At 42.3% G+C, this 18,852-nt stretch overlaps 1 protein-coding gene across 1 annotated transcript in view; it reads right to left on the reverse strand.

Annotated features, from left to right (window-relative positions):
* The window catches only part of LOC144762241 (uncharacterized), an 875,873-nt gene that overhangs the window by 276,737 nt on the left and 580,284 nt on the right, over positions 1-18,852 (reverse strand). Inside the window, exons 11-13 of the mRNA XM_078647384.1 lie at positions 17,886-18,406; positions 15,661-15,814; positions 11,984-12,145 (exon numbers count right to left, since the gene is read on the reverse strand). Coding sequence (XP_078503510.1) covers positions 11,984-12,145; positions 15,661-15,814; positions 17,886-18,406 — 837 coding nt within the window. The remainder of the gene's footprint in view (positions 1-11,983; positions 12,146-15,660; positions 15,815-17,885; positions 18,407-18,852) is intronic.

The raw sequence follows: 18,852 nt of genomic DNA on the forward strand, positions 1-18,852 counted from the left end.
GTATTTCGGAATTACCTACATCTGACCCTTAATGTGTAAACAAAATAAATCTGAGAATAATATTCTTCATGAATATTTATCCCAATGAATTCTTTTATTCTTCAGTATATGTTGTCACTGCAATACAGCCAAACAGCGGTTTGGCTGTATTGCAATGACAACATATATTGAAGAATACACATGTGTAAATTTACTAATGTCTATATTTCCACTGCGCATCGGTGTAAGTTTCTATTTTTCTGCTATCCATCATTTCCAAGTATACATTTACTCCTTGGTGTAGGCTTACATGTCTCCACCAGGGGTGGAGCCTGCTAGAACAGAATTTGCAAATGAATAAATTACTAATAGTAACTTTAATCACGTTGATGGAGCTCTATATATGGGAAAGTACAGGGAAACTTATTAAAGTTTACTAATCTTGGGAAAAAATAAAAAAAGTTTTTTTTAATGAATATTATAAATGTAAGTTAATTAAAAAAAAATTGAAACCTATTATTAATAAGATAGGACAATATGGCATATTAGCTAGGAAAATTAAATATGTATTGTAAGAAACTGGGTTATTGATTGACGGGGTGTGAAACCCCTTCTCAAGCAACATCCATAATCCTTGACAGGGTGAACCACAAAAGTTACTAAATTAACCTGACCGTAACCCTCTGGAAGCCTGGCACCAAAGCAGTCAGTATTAACTTAAAGGGACTATTTAAAGAATGCATGCAATACCCAAAACAGTAACAAAGTGAAAACAAAGCACAAGAAAAGTCCCAAACCAGTTCAGTGGAGTAAATCAGCAGGCTATGTTGTCATTGTTGGGGAGCCACTGGATGAAGCCTTGGTGAAGTTGTTGATGACGGGAAAAAGCTCAAAGTGGGAAAAGATGGATGTCAAGGCCGAGGATGTCGTCATTATAGAGCCTGCAGCCAGCTAGACCGGTGAAGGTTTTTTCTTTCGGACTTCGACAACTTTGTGGAAGCAGAAATCTTGCAGCAGAATGAAGCCGCAAGCTGTAGTAGGAGAAGCCTATAGGAGGATTGCTCCTATCGCTGAGATGTCCCACTGAATCAAACTTGCTGCTGCAGAGAATAGTGTAGCAGGAGCTACGTGGAGTGGGGCTGACCAGTGATGCATGTTGGATGGGTCCGCTGGCAGGCAGGTCCTGGTCTTCTGTTAGTTCTTCTGGTACTTTTAGGTGAAAATCTTTCTAAGTTCCAAGTTTTAGATTAGGCAGGAGCATCTCCTCCAATACCACTTCCAAGGGTCCAGGACCCCGGGGGCACCACTTGGGGAGTTATGAGTCGTGTTATCTTTTTTGTGTTTTTGTTTTAAAGTTACGGTAATTATTTTTTTAGATGAATGTTATTTTTAAATTAAAATATTACATAATACATTTCTTAATTTTTTTCTGAATTATTTAATTTGTTTAGCAATTACATTGGGTTGTTATTTGAAGTGCCTGTCACCATTATCCAACCATATGGGAGTAGGGTGCAGGAACCCGTAAGTGTAAAGTGAGTGTGTGGGGATTGACTTATTCCAAGCCAATGCAACATTTACTACTATTTGGTCACCTTTAGAGCTGTAGTAACTTTGAGTATGACTAATATTGAGTGTTCTCTACCAAGAAATTGTTGTAATGTAACCCGGAATTGGCTTTCAGAGAAAACCTAGCCAAGAGTCCCCTTCATCACAGAAACACAATGTAATGGACAATCTGTGTGCCTGCCCTAACGTCTTCCGAGTGTACAAAAACCACCCTAAGCCTGAACTGTTACTCTGAACAAACATTACATTGAATTGAACTATCAGGCCCCATCTTCTTCCTGGCTCCAGGTATCTATTTTTGCTTTCTAAGCTCGAAGGAGACAACTGTTGCAGAACCGTTTAGGAGGAAGGTATGACCTAGAATGCCCAGAGGCTTACTTTCCTTCTCAATCCTCATCCTGCCTATAATAGGAATTTACTTCAAAGTATTAGCAGGTGGCTCTGGCTACCAAAGACGTGACATGTGTCAATGGCAGCAGGAAATACCTATTTTTAAAGGATGTCAAGTAAGCTTTCTAAGGCGTATTTTGCCAGGTCAAATTGGCACATTAAAACTGCACACACAGGCTGCTACTGTAGGCCTGAGACATGTTTAAAGAGCTACTTAAGTGGCAGGCCCTGGGTACATGTATGCCCCCTTTACTAGAAACTTATTGTAAACTAAAAATGCCAAATGAGTATAAGCCAATTAAGCCATGTTTAAGGAGAGAGCACAAGCACTTTAGCCCTGGTTAGCAGTGGTATTGTGCACAAAGTCCAAAACCCAGAAAAAAATGAATTCAGCACAATAGAGGAGTGAAGGAAAATGGTTGTGGGGTATACTATGCCAAGGATGCCAGGTGCTACAGTAACATTTTCCTTTTGAGTTCCAGGTGAGGTAGACTCAGAAAGAAATTGCAGTGAAAACTGATCCATTACTTTGGCGAGATAGACACCCTCCTTCAAAAACATTTGTGTAAACCTAGGAAAATGATTGGCTAGACATCATTTACCACTGTAAGAAAATGAGTTGTTAGTCAGGGTCTATAACAAGGAATAAGTTCACCAACTTGTCAGGGTAAACACAAACTTTACTACAAAAAATAGAGTTGCCCCTAGTAGCAGTTAGGGGTGGGCAGAACTTGCTTAGTTTCACTCTGCTGAGTTACATGAAAACCGTACGCGATTCAGCGGAATTCCATGAATGGGCCGAAATCGACACGTTGCACTGCTTCCACTTATTTTTAGTGGCTGGAGCTCATTCTGCGCAGAAAGGTTGGCATGAGCAATACCACGCGGAACTCTAGAAGGTGCTGCCATCAAGATGATTTTGCTGCCGCTCAAGTAGATTTCTACTTGAGTGGCAGCTTTCTCACCGTGTGTGGTCACGACTGCCAGCGATTGCCCACATTGGGAAAATCTCACTGGGTCCCCTACTAGCACCCAAAAATCGTGCTAGGAGATGGCAATTCTTGCTCTTTACCATTGGCATGCCCCGAGTGACAAAAAACTATGCCACGCAGAAATCGGCAGTGCTATGGCGTTGTTCAGTTTCTAAAAATACATAGGTTCTGCACATTTGGACAACATAAACTAAGGGATTGGTGTCTAGACTGATTCCGGACATCCCCAAAGGATATGTTAGCCTTCGGACCAGCTAGCTCACAGTGCCACCATAAGCCCACTAACCTTACCAAGGAGAGAATTGTTTCTGGCAACTATCGAACATAACAACCCTTGATCCTTCAGGGATTGTGGAAACAGTATAGTTCTTTTTGCTCAGTCAATCGGGCTCACTTAGTCTCAGAGAGATACACAGATTAAACAATGGGGGCGTTTTCAATAAGCGGATTGGGCGAAACTCCGCGTGCTCCATTCTCGGAGCGGAATTTATCGCCCACGCCTAGTAGCAATGGCACCAATAAACATTCTAGCTTCCAGGGTAGTGAAAAAATGGACCCTAAACTGAAGTTGGGGCTGACCGCGAAGCACCAGGAGGCTTAAAACCTACTACAAAAATCTAGTAAACAACTTTACATTTTATCTTTTTTCCAGCAGAGCAAGATCGAAGGTTATGCCCAACAAAGTCCTCATGTCCGCAGAAGCCTTTTATGCATTTTGGAACAATTTCTATATTTAGTCTCTTTTTGTAGCTCACAAATCTGTAGCGGGACAAAACTGGAAGCTGTAGCTAGGGTGTACAGTCATAATATCGAGTCAATTATTTCGACTGGACAGAATATCGAGTAAAAAATATAGAATGGACATAATATCGACTAGACATAATATAGACAACAAAAATATCGACTAGAGAAAATTAATATCGAATAGAATGGACATAATATCGAATCAAAAATATAGAATGGACATAATATCGACTAGACATAATATAGACAACAAAAATATCGAATTTAAGGTAAGTTAATAATAATTTTTATTTTTTGTGTAATATAAGTCTGTAGCGGGTTGTGGGTTTATAGGGGAATAGGGTGGGAAGTAATTTAATTCTAATTAATTAAATATGTTAATTTATTTATTGATATATATTTAGAATTAATTGTTAATTAATTATTAATTGGTAATTAATTAAAATATAATTGGTAATTAATTATAATTGATTAATTGATAAATATTTTAATTTTAGTAATTTATTTTCTGTAGCGGGTTGTGGGTTTATAGGGGAATAGGGTGGGAAGTAATTTAATTATAATTAATTAAATATGTTAATTTATTTATTGATAATAATTTAGAATTAATTGTTAATTAATTATTAATTGGTAATTAATTAAAATATAATTGGTAATTAATTATAATTGATTAATTGATAAATATTTTAATTTTAGTAATTTATTTTCTGTAGCGGGTTGTGGGTTTATAGGGGAATAGGGTGGGAAGTAATTTAATTATAATTAATTAAATATGTTAATTTATTTATTGATATTTTTTAAAAATTAATTGTTAATTAATTATTAATTGGTAATTAATTAAAATATAATTGGTAATTAATTATAATTGATTAATTGATAAATATTTTAATTTTAGGGTTCAGGGTCAGTTTTCAGTTTTTGGGTAAAGGGGTATTTTTAGGGTTCAGGGTCAGTTTTCAGTTTTTGGGTAAAGGGGTATTTTTAGGGTTCAGGGTCAGTTTTCAGTTTTTGGGGTAAAGGGGTATTTTTAGGGTTCAGGGTCAGTTTTCAGTTTGTAGGTAAAGGGGTATTTTTAGGGTTCAGGGTCAGTTTTCAGTTTTTGGGTAAAGGGGTATTTTTAGGGTTCAGGGTCAGTTTTCAGTTTTTGGGTAAAGGGGTATTTTTAGGGTTCAGGGTCAGTTTTCAGTTTTTGGGGTAAAGGGGTATTTTTAGGGTTCAGGGTCAGTTTTCAGTTTGTAGGTAAAGGGGTATTTTTAGGGTTCAGGGTCAGTTTTCAGTTTTTGGGTAAAGGGGTATTTTTAGGGTTCAGGGTCAGTTTTCAGTTTTTGGGGTAAAGGGGTATTTTTAGGGTTCAGGGTCAGTTTTCAGTTTGTAGGTAAAGGGGTATTTTTAGGGTTCAGGGTCAGTTTTCAGTTTTTGGGTAAAGGGGTATTTTTAGGGTTCAGGGTCAGTTTTCAGTTTTCGGGTAAAGGGGTATTTTTAGGGTTCAGGGTCAGTTTTCAGTTTATGGGTAAAGGGGTATTTTTAGGGTTCATGGTCAGTTTTGGGTTTTTGGGGTACAGGGGTACTTTGTAAAAATAAAGTAAAATTACATTTAAATTACATTTATTTAATAAAATTAAATTATATTAAATTATATTATAATATTTTTTATTAATTTATATTCAAAAAATTATTATATACTTACCAATACTTATGTTGTAATGGTATGCGTTGTAAAGGTATATGCGTTGTAAAATCTTGCGTTGTAAATGTATGCGTTGTAAAAGTTTTTGCGTTGTAAAAGTTTTGTTGTAATGGTAGGCGTTGTAAAAGTATGCGTTGTAACGTCATACATCCCTGGAGTGGGAATAGTAATTTTAACCTCTACGCTATCCAGCGCTTTCCCTACTGTTGCACCCACTGGAGTGGGAGTAGTAAATTTTACCTCTACGCTATCCAACACTTTTGCTAATGTTGAACTCACTATAGTTGTAACAATAAATTTTAAACATTTTCTAAAATGTTATATATGTTTATTTAATAATATGTTTAAATATATATATATATATATATATATATATATATATATATATATATATATATATGTGTGTGTGTGTGTAATTTTTGGTGATGTAATTTTTTTAATTAGATAAATTATTTATTAAAATTATATTTTTTTAATAATTATTTCTAAGTTTATATTAAATATATTTATTACTATATTAGTTTTAACTTACTTTTAAGACATTTTAAAAAATCGATATTTTGACAGTCTATATTTTTGTAAGTCGATATTTTGGAGTCGATATTTTGGTACTTACCTGTTTGAAGATAGGGAGTCGATATTTTGTCAATCGATATTTTTGACTCGATATTTGTGTATCTCGATATTTGTGTCGTCGATATTATGTCAGTGATCCGTAGCTAGACAGGTTGAACTAAAACCAGATAACCTAGCTGCAAAGGTACACTTAAGTCTTCTTATGTGAAGCAAGAAATCTGCACAATAGCAACTTTGTTTTCAAGCCCACTGTGGGCATGCTTTAGGCCTGTAGCCTTAAATGGTTTCTCCTGGTCCTTTGGTTGTTGCAAATTGTCTAATTTGAAACATTTTTTTCTTTTGAAGTAGCTCCTTTTGGTCACTTACAAGATTCCAAGGACCTCAGGCCAGCACTTAGGGCCTTATTATAAGAAGTTGTCCTAGGACTGCTGTACTTGAGGAGGCTGTCTGACCACCACCACCACTGAGGGTCCACCCACCACATTTTGACTGTGGGGGTTGGACCGCCACAAGAGAATCGCGTCCGCATAGATCTAATATCCTATGGCTGTGGCTCAGAGGAAAGGTGCAGGAATATGCTGGCTGAGCATATTGGGAGTTCCATTTCCACCTCCAATTTCATGGCGGAGAGACCACCATAAAAAGGGTGGCGGAGATGAAACTAAGAGGGTCCTAACAAGACCACCTGCCGCTCCTGGGCCTGGATTGCATGCAGGGGAGCAGATGTTGTGCCCCCTGAAATTACACTCCCATTCCTGCACAGTCTGACATGCACAACATGTGTCATTCCACACCGTGCAGGGACGTGCTGCAGCTGCTGTTCTGGTAGCAGTCTGCTGTTAAGGCTCTCCAATGAGCCTAACACAGCCATAAGACCACTGCAACACCACCGACCCACCCTTTATTCAGCTCATAATGTGATAGGTGGGTGCACTACGTGCTTGGCGCTCCTCCTGCCAGGGCAGCGGTGGCTGTGCTGCAGGTGGACCACCAAACTCATAATAAGGCCTTTGGAATCCAGGACCCACTCCAGCAGAGGTCACCAAAACAGTCCAGTGAGGATCCACTTGCCGATGGCCAACTAGTCTCGTCAAGAAAAAGTATCTTGCAGCATTTGATGTCACTGTAGCCACACATTAGGTCAGCGAAATGACCTTTGCAGTTACTTACAAATGGTAAAAATGGGAGCATTTGGAAGCTAATCCAACTCTCCAGGACCCCACATAGGTGATGGACAGCAAATCCATAACGTTTCTGAAAAGCCAGGGTGCAGTGCTATTTTTGTTCAATTCGCTTGCCAGTGGGTTTCAGTGACTTATGAAGACTCCCTAACTAAAGGTTAAATAAGTCCCAGGATAACTCTTCCCTCTTTATCAATGCATCCAGTTTGCGTCACCGCAAACTATCCAAAAGTGCACCATTCTCTTGGGGAAATCTAAGATGCTAGAATTGTTCTGTCCTTGAAAAAGTATACCGAATACATCCCTGCCCTGATAAAGACCATCCCATAAATACAGCTATCTGGTCCCCCCTAAATGAAGGTTGAAACGCATTGGCTCTTACCATTAAGAGGTCCAGGGCAAACAAAGACAATAATACGCCAAATATCAGGTGTCTTGAGCTGGAGTGTCCAAGCTCGAGAATAGAGTTTGAGAATAGTCTCTGACTGCTGCTGGATCGCGAGAGTAGACAGTATTGAGGACAAAAGGAAAAAGGTCCCAATACTAGACACAAAGGAGTAGGACTAACAAAGTCTAGATGAGAAGTATAATCTAATGGGAATTGAAGGTACCATTACAACTGTGTCTGATGTTGTTATATATTTTTATGTGCAAATATTTGTCTGTGCTATTAGCGATATAGCATAAGTATGTGTTGTAAATACGGTTAATTATTTTTGCTACTAATTTCTGAAAAAACACTGAGGGTATGTTCAAAGAGATTTGGTGATATAAACCTTTAAAAAATACAAAAAGAAACTCAAAATAATTGGAGTCCAGAGTTAATAAAAAGACTACTATGGCTTAAGTAAAGTCTAATCTATGGGTTCAGAGGTATCTGTTTGTTTTAATATACTTTTAGAAAGTTGGCATTTTCCTGTTTCAGCCATTTGGTGCCTGCAGCCTGTCTCCGGGTCACATGACTGGATGTTGGACTTTATATATTTCACAATGGCAACCACACACAATATGGAGGTTAGGTGTGCCTGGATGGGCCAACACAAGAAGGACTGGAGAAAGGAGCTGGGCACGGCCCCACTTACACTTGAAAAGGATTTGTCCTGCCTCCACACAAAGGGCTGCATACACCTGGTAGTTAGACTAAAGCCAGGACAAGGAAAACAATGCACCTGTGCACTACAAAGGCATGCCTCTAGAAGCTTCTCCCTAATTCAAAGGCACAACTGGGTACAAATATTGGACCCCAGACATCAAGCTATCAGTACACTTCTGGACCTGTGGATACTCTGCCAGAAGGAAGAACTGCTGTGCTGCTGAAAAGACTGCCACTCAACTTTACTGCTGCTGTGAAGGGGCTGCAGCCCTATTGTACTGACCTGATGCCTGCCGTCCTCCTGCCTGGGTCAGAAGGGCTGGACCTGCATCTGTTGAATACAGGACCCCAGAGTGAGACCCCGGATTGACTCATAAGGTTAGTTGGCTGGCCTCCTGATTTGAGCCTCACGGACAGACAACTCCAACAACCTCGACCCCAGCACCTGGACTCTGCCACCTTTGAATATGCCCAGCCACATGGTGTCACCACAGTCCAGTACCCTTGTTAGTTGGCCTTAGGTGCTCTACCAGCCTTTGTTGTTCCAGCAGAACTGACGCATCTCCTATGCTGCGTGGTGCAATCTTGGGCTGAACCAACATATTGCCATTGCTGTGTTTGTCTTTGCCACTGGCAAGACCCACACTGCTTTTCAAGCCTCTTCATAACTTCTGCTACGTGGCGCATCCTTAAAGCAGGCCTTCGCATCCCTCATTGATGGCAGCCTTGCAGATGACGCCAGACTCTGTATCGGTGTGTAGAAGCTCCTCGAAACCAGCGCATAACCAAGATCGCGCAACAAATCGGACTTCGCATCGCAAGCCCTTTTCGATTGGATCATCAAGGACAACCCAGGACTTCACATCACAGCCTCACCGCAGCTCCATACAGACACATTGCTTCGGCTGCGCAACGCATCTTTGATGCAGATCCTCTCAACTGTCTGTAATTTAGGATTTAAGATATGTTTAAGTCCTTGTAGCTGTCCCGTCTTCCACTGTAAACTTGTAACTTATATTTCATAAATATATATATTCGAGTACCAGCATATCTCATACGAAATGTCAGTGTCTTTGTAACATAATTGTATGCTTTGTTCATCCTAGTGTGTATATTCATCAATTTGAGCAGTAATCTGACACCCCTCTCTTCAATTTAGTTTAATCCTTGTTGCACTGTTAATTTATAACACATGTTGCATAAGTAATTTTCTTCCATTCATTAGTCATGTGTACCTTTGCGTTTTCACAACGTAGTTGTATCCTCTACAACACTTTTTACATAATAGAAGGAATCTGCCCAATGCTTGGAAAAGGTTGAAGGAAAAATTTCTTAAATATATAGTAGCAATCAAAGTAGATAAAATGTCCATTGGCACAAAAAATATATTCTGCTATGTTTCCTTGGTTCATAATGTCAACAAATGTTTAGAACTTTGCTAGAACAATCCCTGCTCATGGTGAGAAAAATATGAATGAAAATAATGAGGACGTGACAAGACTTGTGGAATTAAAAAAATCAATCAACTATACAGTTCTGCAATAGCAATTCACAGTATTATAAATCAACTGGCCAAAAAGAATACAGTTCAATTTCTGCATCAATAAATGAATAACATAATCATACATAGCTTGACAAGCAAGGAACAAGACCCATACAACGCAGATATCCCATTCCCAACACATACATTTATATTCTTCATTATACCCTTGCAGTTTATAAACCCTTGTACCCCTGCCACCCCCGAACCTTTTCCTATTTGCACAGTCAACCTCTACTGAGTTACACTGTGTGCTCCGATCTCCAACACCATTCGAGGTCTGCCTCCCAGTCCGCCACACTCGGGGGGGTGACAGCCCCCCACAGTGCTTAGCCACCGCCGAATCAAGCTATATGTTTTGATATTGCAAGCTATATGTTTTGATATTGTGGCCAGGACTCCTCACCCAAGATAAGAAGGAGAAACCAGTTAGCCTCCAAATGGACCTCCAGTTCTACTACGTCGGACATTATTCGTATAATTCCTGTCCAATAACCTTGTATCAATGACAATCCCAGAAAAGATGGAAAAGGTCCCCTCTGTCCACATCCTCGGTGACAGCGAGAGGTGTCAGCCAACCCCATTCGATGCAACAATGGTCTAGAGTTTTTTGTCCTTTGTAGGATCTTCAATTGGACTGAAAGAGGGATCTTATAGCCACCGCCCTGGAACCCAGTGTTGTTCCTCAACCCAATCATCGTCCTCCAACATGCCAAGGTCTTTCCCCCTACCACTTTCAATGTCACCAGAGGATCTGGTGAGTTATTCACCAATTTTCTGTGAATGCTTGAGATATCTTTGTCTGTCAGGGAATACATTAAAAAGCGATCTTCAAGGGGGGTCGCCTCAACCAACAGTAAAAAACCTTTGAAGAGTTTCTAACAGAATGTGTTCGACTCCTTGGTATTTATATTTCTTGATGCTAACAACATCACATCCCACTATCTAAGCGTCTTTCAGGAGAATGGACTCCTCCTGGGAATGTCAGATTCGAAATTCATTGTGAATTTCAAAGATACTCTAAGGCATTATACTCTAATGGATTACTATTTTCTCATGCATAATTCTGACACGTCTGCTTTTCTGCATGCATTAATGTGAATTTGCACTTGTTAACTTTGTTCATCCTAGGGGCAAAACTCCCGTCGTAAAATCCCTTTTCTCTAAACCCTTTTAATTTTGTGGGTGGTACGACAATTTTGCTGTTTTTTGTTGGAGCCTCCTGCCTGAAACACTCAGATCTTAATTCTTCTTCTTCTAAGTGCAAGTACCTTAATTTCAAAGTGCAGCTGAATGGTTTGTGACTTATATACTAAGGGCCTTATTTATGGGGTTTTGACATAGGGCAGCACAGCAAGTCACCTTGCTATGCTGCCATATGTAAAAGTAAAAGGGCAGAATGCACTACTTTATCTAATACAGTGCATTCCTGTCCTTTCCCTCAGCACTGGTGCCATTTCGACAGCCGAGCGGCAATGCAGGCACCCTTGCACCTGTGAAAGATGGCCTGTGTTGTCAGCAGGAATATTTTTGTGCAGGAAGGTACACCTTCCTGCACAAAAACATTCCTGAGAGGCCTTTTCCTCTCTCTATGTGAAAAGGGGAAGAAAATAGGAGTGATACGTTATTTCTCCTTGTTACACCTCACCTTGGGAGCCGTAAGGTTTTGGACTCAATGCTTACATGCTCTTGTAAATCTTAGAACAGGTCAGAATTAAAATCAAAGGGGCAGATTTATGGAGGCCTTGCGCCGCCGGTGCGTCACTTTTTCCCATGTTAAAAATGACGCACCGGCGGCGCAAGGCCTTCATAAATCTGCCCCAAAATGCCCATGGAACGCCTACCGTGTGCAGAGTAAGGCAACGCGGCGATTACTTCATATCTATGAGGCCACTCAAAGCCATGCAAACTGGCATTAAGTGGTCCCATAAATATGATTTCAAGGTTTTTACCGCGCACTGTCACATAAAGTGACACTTCAGCTGCGCAAGGGGCTCAAAAATATGGCCCTTAATTTGCACCCGTAATTTTTATCACTGCGCACAAAGCTTATCTAGGGCGGCAAATATAATTTTGATTTGGGTCTTTTTTGACCAAGGTTTTTCCAGCCCAGACTTCACATTCTTCTACTAATGAGCAGCACACTCATATACATCACACTTAAAAGGTATATTTTCGTAACACTGTATGGGGAACAGAATATTAAATTTACAAAGGCGAAAGATGACTCACCTTTTCTGATAAGTGTCACAGTTAATGTGTCTGAGATAAGTTCACAAGTTCTATTGCAATGACATCGGTAGCTTGAGGTCTCACCCGAAGTCTCTATTGGGCAATAAGCAACATTTGTATCGAGTAAATACTGTAGGCAATTCTGATCAGGGAGTATATCTCCTAGAATGAAATTAATATGATAGTAGTTAGTTCATTTATACTCATAAATTTGCATACATTTGCTTTGCGGAAAGGTGATTACCTACACCAGAGAGCTTATTACGAACTATGAACTGGCAGAATTTAAACTTCAAAGAACTGGCAATGATAGGTCCCTGACCTTTTGTGGCTGCAATTAAGTGTAATGACTCACAGATGGGACTGAAATCCGTCTCTAACATATAAGTGCACCATGCAAAATACTTACAAATTAATACTCAGCCTTGGTATTGAATGTTTGGCTGTAATCGGTCCGTCTAGGACACTTCCTCTACCGCAGATACAGGAACGAAGTAAGTAATTAACACATACGTGCATGATAACTTCACTTTGAACAAATAATTTAAATGCATGGATTTTTTGCCCCACCGGTAAAAATAACATATTTTGGAGTCCCCAAGTCCCCTTCCCAGGCAGATCAACTTTGCCCCTGATTAACCATTGTCTGTTATTTGAAATCTGCATGATGTCAAACAATATGGAATTGTACATTAAGCTTCACACAAAATATGTCTATTAAGTACCCCAACATCCTTAAAACGATACTCTGTAGAGAGGTAGACAGAGTCAGAGTTAATGGTAGGCAGAGGGGTAGAGAGTCTGAAGTAGAGAAACAGAGGCAAAACAGAGAAAAATGTTAATGGATAAGTTCTTAAATAGCCAGTGATGTGTGATGATTTATTCCTTCTTAAAAAAACAGCACGCTGCGATAGTAAGGGCTTTGGTTAATTTTAGCCTTATTAAAATAGCATCCTGATGCCCAGTCACTGGAGGAAGATTTGCATCTAATGAGGGCATATTCAAGTCTTTTTACTTGCTCCACATTTTTTCATTTCAATAAATGATAGGCAGCTTTATGTTGTTCTACCCTATTTCCTGTGATAATTTATTCAACAATAAAACACTTAAGTTACATTATGTTGCCTTGCTTCGTAACAACCTCTCATTCAACATAAGTTGCAGCCTATCTTGATGTGTGACTATATTCATTTTTTTTTATAAATCTTTTTATTGAAACAGACATTGGTTCCAAAAACAATACAGAGGAGTCAGCCAGTTTATATACCTTGACAGCGTACAGGAGGAGAAGGATTATATCATTACATAGGAGGGGAATGCTATGGGGTAAGAGGGACATTTTGTTCAACACAACAAGGCAGCATACAAATCTCTTCATGATAGCTATTCCAAGGCCTCCAAATCCGGGACCACTTTTTGTGGCATCCCTTGGCTGCCAACAGCGCCTTCTCTCTAAACATGCATCAATCAAGGTCCCTTTCCCAAGCCTCTAATGTGGGTGGTGTGGCAGCGCCCCATAATTGTGCAATATTTCTATTGGCAATCATGAACCCCAGGATGGCCCATTGTGTTTGTGAGTGTTCAGGTCTGTGGGTTCCCATATGTTCAGGAGACACCGTCTCACCTACGGATGGTGACGGATGCATAGCACTGGATATATTGTCTCGTGTACCATGTGCCAGAACGAGCTTACATGACTACACTCCCATATGATGTGGAAGAACGTTCCCAGATGGCCACATCTTCTTTTGCACTCCCCACTATTGGCTCTTCCCATATGTATCAGTCGGGGCCCGGTAATATACAGTCTGTGAAGAATTGTTGCTGTACCAGCCTAAGACGCGCCGGAATGGCTACCACTCTAGGGGAAGACACTGCCTCCTGGCAGTCTTCATCATCTATCTCAATCCCATCACCCATCCATATCTTCTGTAATGCCTGGAGGGGATCTGTCATGTTCTTTATTAGTTGTTTGTATATTAAGGAAATTGTCTTGTCTGGTAAGTGGCCATCCAAAATCCTGTCCTCTAAGGGCAAGGCCTCAGGAGGAGCCACTCTCTTAGGTAGAAGTGATTGAAGTGAGTTTAGGACCTTTGCATATCGGAAATATTCAGTGTTGGCCAGATCGTATTCCGTCTTCAGTGTAGTGAAGGAATTGACTCCTCCCTCTCCCCAAACATCTTTGACTTGTAGAATGCCAATGAGGTCCCACCTGTCAAACCCTTTTGACCTCCATAGGCTGCACAGGTTTTCAGAATCCCAAAATGGGGTTGCTAATGTCAATTTATGTTAGTAGCGCTGTGCCAAATTTGAACAGAGTGGTTGGTGGGGCCTGTCAGTGTGTATCGTTTAGGACGCAAATAGAAGGCCCTGTTGTATTTGCCTGCGGGCAGAAGCCATTTATCTAAGGCATAGCCAGGGTTGTCACCGTGACCATAGGTGCCATGGTTGACGGCTACAAGATGTGCTGCCCAGGAAAAATGTTTAATGTCTGGGAGGTTTATACCACAGTTGTACCAGTTCAAGGTCAACTTTTTAAGGATGATATGCTGTCGTCTGTCCCATAATAGGTCTCTCTGAATGCCCTCCACCTCTCTGAAGTAATGAGTAGGAACACGGTCCAGGGTGTTCTGCAGTGCATAAAGGAATCTGGGCAAGAACATCATTTTAAATAGGGCAGCTCTGCCCAACAGGGAGTGGGGAAGCGATTTCCAGCTGGCAATGTCTACTTTGAGTTTATGCAGGGTCGGAAGAAGATTTTGAGCGTAGTAGATTGAGGGACCGAGAGAGATAAAAATATCTAAATATTTAAAACCGACAGTGTTGATCTGAATTAGGCAGCCTTTTGGCCGGATTGGAAGATCCCCCTGAGAGCGAATAATAGGGATTTACCTCAGTTGACCGTGAATCCAGAAAATCTGCCAAACACTGCCAAAATGTCTAACACCACTATTAGGGATTTTGTAGGGGGGCCAAATAGAGTAAGATGTCATCAGCGTAGAATGAGATGCAGTCTTCCCAATCAGGGGACCATCTCAACCCTCGTATCATGGGGTCCTGTCAGATCCAAGCACCAGTGATTCTAGGGCTAGGGCAAAAAGAAGAAGTGAGAGTGGGCATCCCTGACTGTTTCCACAACTGAAGGGGAACGTGGCCGACAGTGTATTGTATTGACAGGGGTTCTTCGTATAAGAGACGCACACATTGTATGTAATTTGGGCCAAATCCATCCTTGGCTGCCCAGAGGTAGGGCCATTCAACAGTGCTGAACACCATGGTTGCATTCATGGACACTATCACAGCTGACTCTTGAATGGTTGGTGCCCTGCCCAACACCCCATGAATTCTACTCAGGTTCAGGGCCGTATTTCTGTGGGGCATGAAGCCAGATTGATCTGGGTGTACTAGGTTACTTATTATTTTAATCAGGCGGTTAGCTAAAAGCTTGACCAGGATTTTTGGTTTGGTGTTCAGAAGAGAGATTGGCCTATATGAGGCACAGTCAGTCTTGTGTATCCTTTCTTTATGTATGGTGACTATGGTGGCTGTTCCTGGTTCCCTGGACAGTGTCCCACGCTCCCTAGATTCCTCAAATATCGATTTTAGGTATGGTGCAAGTTTATCTGGCCATAACTTGTATAGCTCAATGGGGATACCATTTGGGCAAAGAGCCTTACCTGTTTTCAAAGCTTGAATTGCTTGCGCTATCTCGTCCGTGTTCAAGTCACTGTCCATGAAGTCACGGTCCTCTGGGGAGAGATGAGGGAACCTAATGTCCCAAAGCAGGTCCTGAGAGTCCTCTTCAGTGTATGAGGAGACTGTCATGTATACCTTTTGAAAATGAGTGGCAAACCTATCTACTCTTTCTTCAGGTTCAGTGAGAGAGGTGTCCCCTTCCACTTTGAGTTCAGGGACTAGTCTGCTCGCCCAGTCTTTTTTGTCTAGCCATGCTATGAGCCTCCCCGCTTTGTCACCCAGGTCATAGATTCTACCTTGACACTCCCTGCCCAGAAGTTTGGCCTTGTCTGTGACCAGGGTCTTATAATCATGCTCTTTCAGGCAGTAAATGGAGCTTTTCCGGTGTCACTCCAGTTTCCAGGTCACCCTCTAACCGATAAAGTTCGGCCTCAATAGCAAGGACTTCTTTCTGTTTATGTTCCTTTGTCCTTGTGAATAATACCAGGGCCTGACCCCGAACCACGGCCTTGAAAGCTTCCCATAAGAACTGAGATGAGGACACCGACCCCACGTTTTTGGAGAAATAATCGTCCATGGCTTTAAGGAGGTTTTTACGGAGTTTCGGGTCATGGAGGTACCAGGGATTGATTGGAGCCGATCTACCCACCGTAACCTGATTAAGAACTATATGTATCCAAACTGGGGAGTGGTTGGAGTTCCCCCTGGCAAGGTGTCTGATTTCATGTATGTAAGTGACTTGTGCCGCGGGGACCAAGCAGTAATCTAGAAAGGAAAGGCTATGGTGTGCTCCGGAATGAAAGGTGTGTTGTATCTGTTCTGGGTGGTATACTCTTCACCCATCTACCAGACCCATACCACCAAGAAAGTCAGGCACCCAGCATGAAGAAGGTCCTATTTCCCTTTGGGGTTATTGATCCAGTGTGCCCAAGACTACTGCATTAAAGTCACCCCCAAGGACCAAGAGGCCATTCGCAATGATGAGTAGGACTGAGCCCAGGTCCACAAATGTGGAGCCCTGCAAGCCCGGAGGTACATAGATGGACATAAAAGTGATATATCTGCCCTCCCACAAGCACGAAACCCTGACATATCGGCCTCTCTCATCTGTCCAAATGGAGCCCACGGCTAGGGGGAGTGACTTTTTAACCATGATACCTACACCTCAGGAGCCTGACTTGAAACCTGCATGGGTAACCATTTGGTACCCCCCTCTGTGTATTGCTTTACAAAGATTCCCAACCAGGTGCGTCTCTTGTAGCAGGACAATATCTGGGGCCTGCCGTTTGATATATTGAAGAACTGCGCTACGCTTGATCTTGTCCCCAAGTCCGTTTACATTCCAACTCAAAATTTTAACATTTCTGCCCCATGACGCTTATAGTTTAGGTTACAAGTTGCAATATCCTCTGTGACAATAATGAAATAAAACACCGATGCAAAAACAATAACAACAAATGAACCCAAACCCCCAACTCAACAACCCCCCACCCTGCTGCCTTGCACTCTGGGCGTGGAACTGCCCATGGAAAACTTGCAGTGTGCCTGTCGCCCTACAGTGGAACTAAGAGTGGAAAAGAGACGGCTGTGGCATCCCGTTGTCCTGTTCCCTCCCCCAAAATTAAGAACCATAATGTTCCCTAGGTGTGTCACACACCACCATTCTGGGTGCCGGCTGTCAGAGAGGAAGGTCCTCCCAAGACTCGGCCATTACAAGGTCTGTTACCTGTCTTAGATTGTCCCTGTGTTGTTCAGTGCTGGGGAGTCATCCTGTTCATTTCTCCCCATCAGCCATGGGCCTGAGAGGCCGCCTCGCCCTCCTCGTCACAGTCTCGTGGGGCACGCTCTGTACGGTGTTCATGCCAGACAGCCGCCTCCTCCGGTTGCTCGTAAAACCAGGTGTTTCCTTCTGTCTTCACTCGAAGGTGCGCCGGGAAGCGCATGAATTCATTCAGCCCCTTCTCTCTGAGTTTCTGTTTCACCATGGTGAATGACCTCCTCTGTCTCTGCACCCGTTGTGTGAAGTCCGGAAAAAAGGAGATGTCTGCATTCTAATATCGGAGGGCAGTTCCTATTCTGGCATTCTGGGGGATTACATCCCTGGCATGGAAATCTAGTATTCTGGCCGGTATGGGGCACAGGGGGGCTCCCGGCCTGGGACGGCCTCCAGGGATCCTGGGTGCCCTTTCAATTACAAAGAACTTACTAAGGCCTTTGGGCTGTAGATGTTATAGAATAAGGTCTTCCACAAAGAGGTCTGGAGTCTGTCCCTCAGCCTTTTCTGATACACCTGGATGCGCAGGTTACTGCAACGCAGGCGCCCTTCATAGTCATCCAGCTTAAGCTCAGTAGTTTTGCCGAATGATTGTAGGTCATGGATTTCTCCTTGCAACTGGCGGACATCGCCCACTAAACTAGACGTGGTAAGTTCCACCTGCTTGACCTTCTCATTAAGTTCGATGAGGTCAGCTTGGAGCAGGTTGACCTCAATTGTGATGGTATCCATCTTGTGTTCCAATGATGTTTTAACACAGGTTATAGCATTCATAACATCTTTCCAGGTTAACTCTTGGTCGTCCCCGCCTTGCTCATTGGAGGTGCTGCCCCTGGATTGTCGGCCTTGGAGCGCTTCTTTAGGGTGGGCGTATCGATCAAGTTTGTTGGACTGCACCACCCTTAGCCCCTTGGCACCTGCGGATTTATCCTTCTCCATTTTGGACAGAAGATCTTGTGAGGGGCACACAGTGTCAGAGGCTTCTGCCCCCTGCACCAGCCATAAGACCCCCATGGCGCGGTGGCGAGAGCTAGTCACCCTATATCTATCGCTGGGGGGATCACAGTTGAAGCAGCACAGAATGGCATAAGCACCCCAACACGCCTTTGGAATGGTTAGTTGCTTGGGTTGCTGATAACAATGTTGGGTGAATGAGGTAGCACCAGCTGCAGTGTGTAGTTAGCTCACCACCTCAAGGAGCGCTGGGGGACTTGCCGACGTTGAAAAGAGAGATAACCGCAACTTGAGGCTCCCAGCCCCACCTGATGGTGCCCTAAAGGCCCTCGTTGTTCGCCGTTCCGCTGCTTATTACATCCCCACACCAGGAGTCTGTGAGCCCTGTGTGCAATGCAATGGAAACCGGGGTGGAGGGGGGGACGGCTGCTCTGATCACCACTCT

Source organism: Lissotriton helveticus, chromosome 6 (genome assembly GCF_964261635.1).
Source record: "Lissotriton helveticus chromosome 6, aLisHel1.1, whole genome shotgun sequence".
NCBI classification, from domain to species: domain Eukaryota; kingdom Metazoa; phylum Chordata; class Amphibia; order Caudata; family Salamandridae; genus Lissotriton; species Lissotriton helveticus.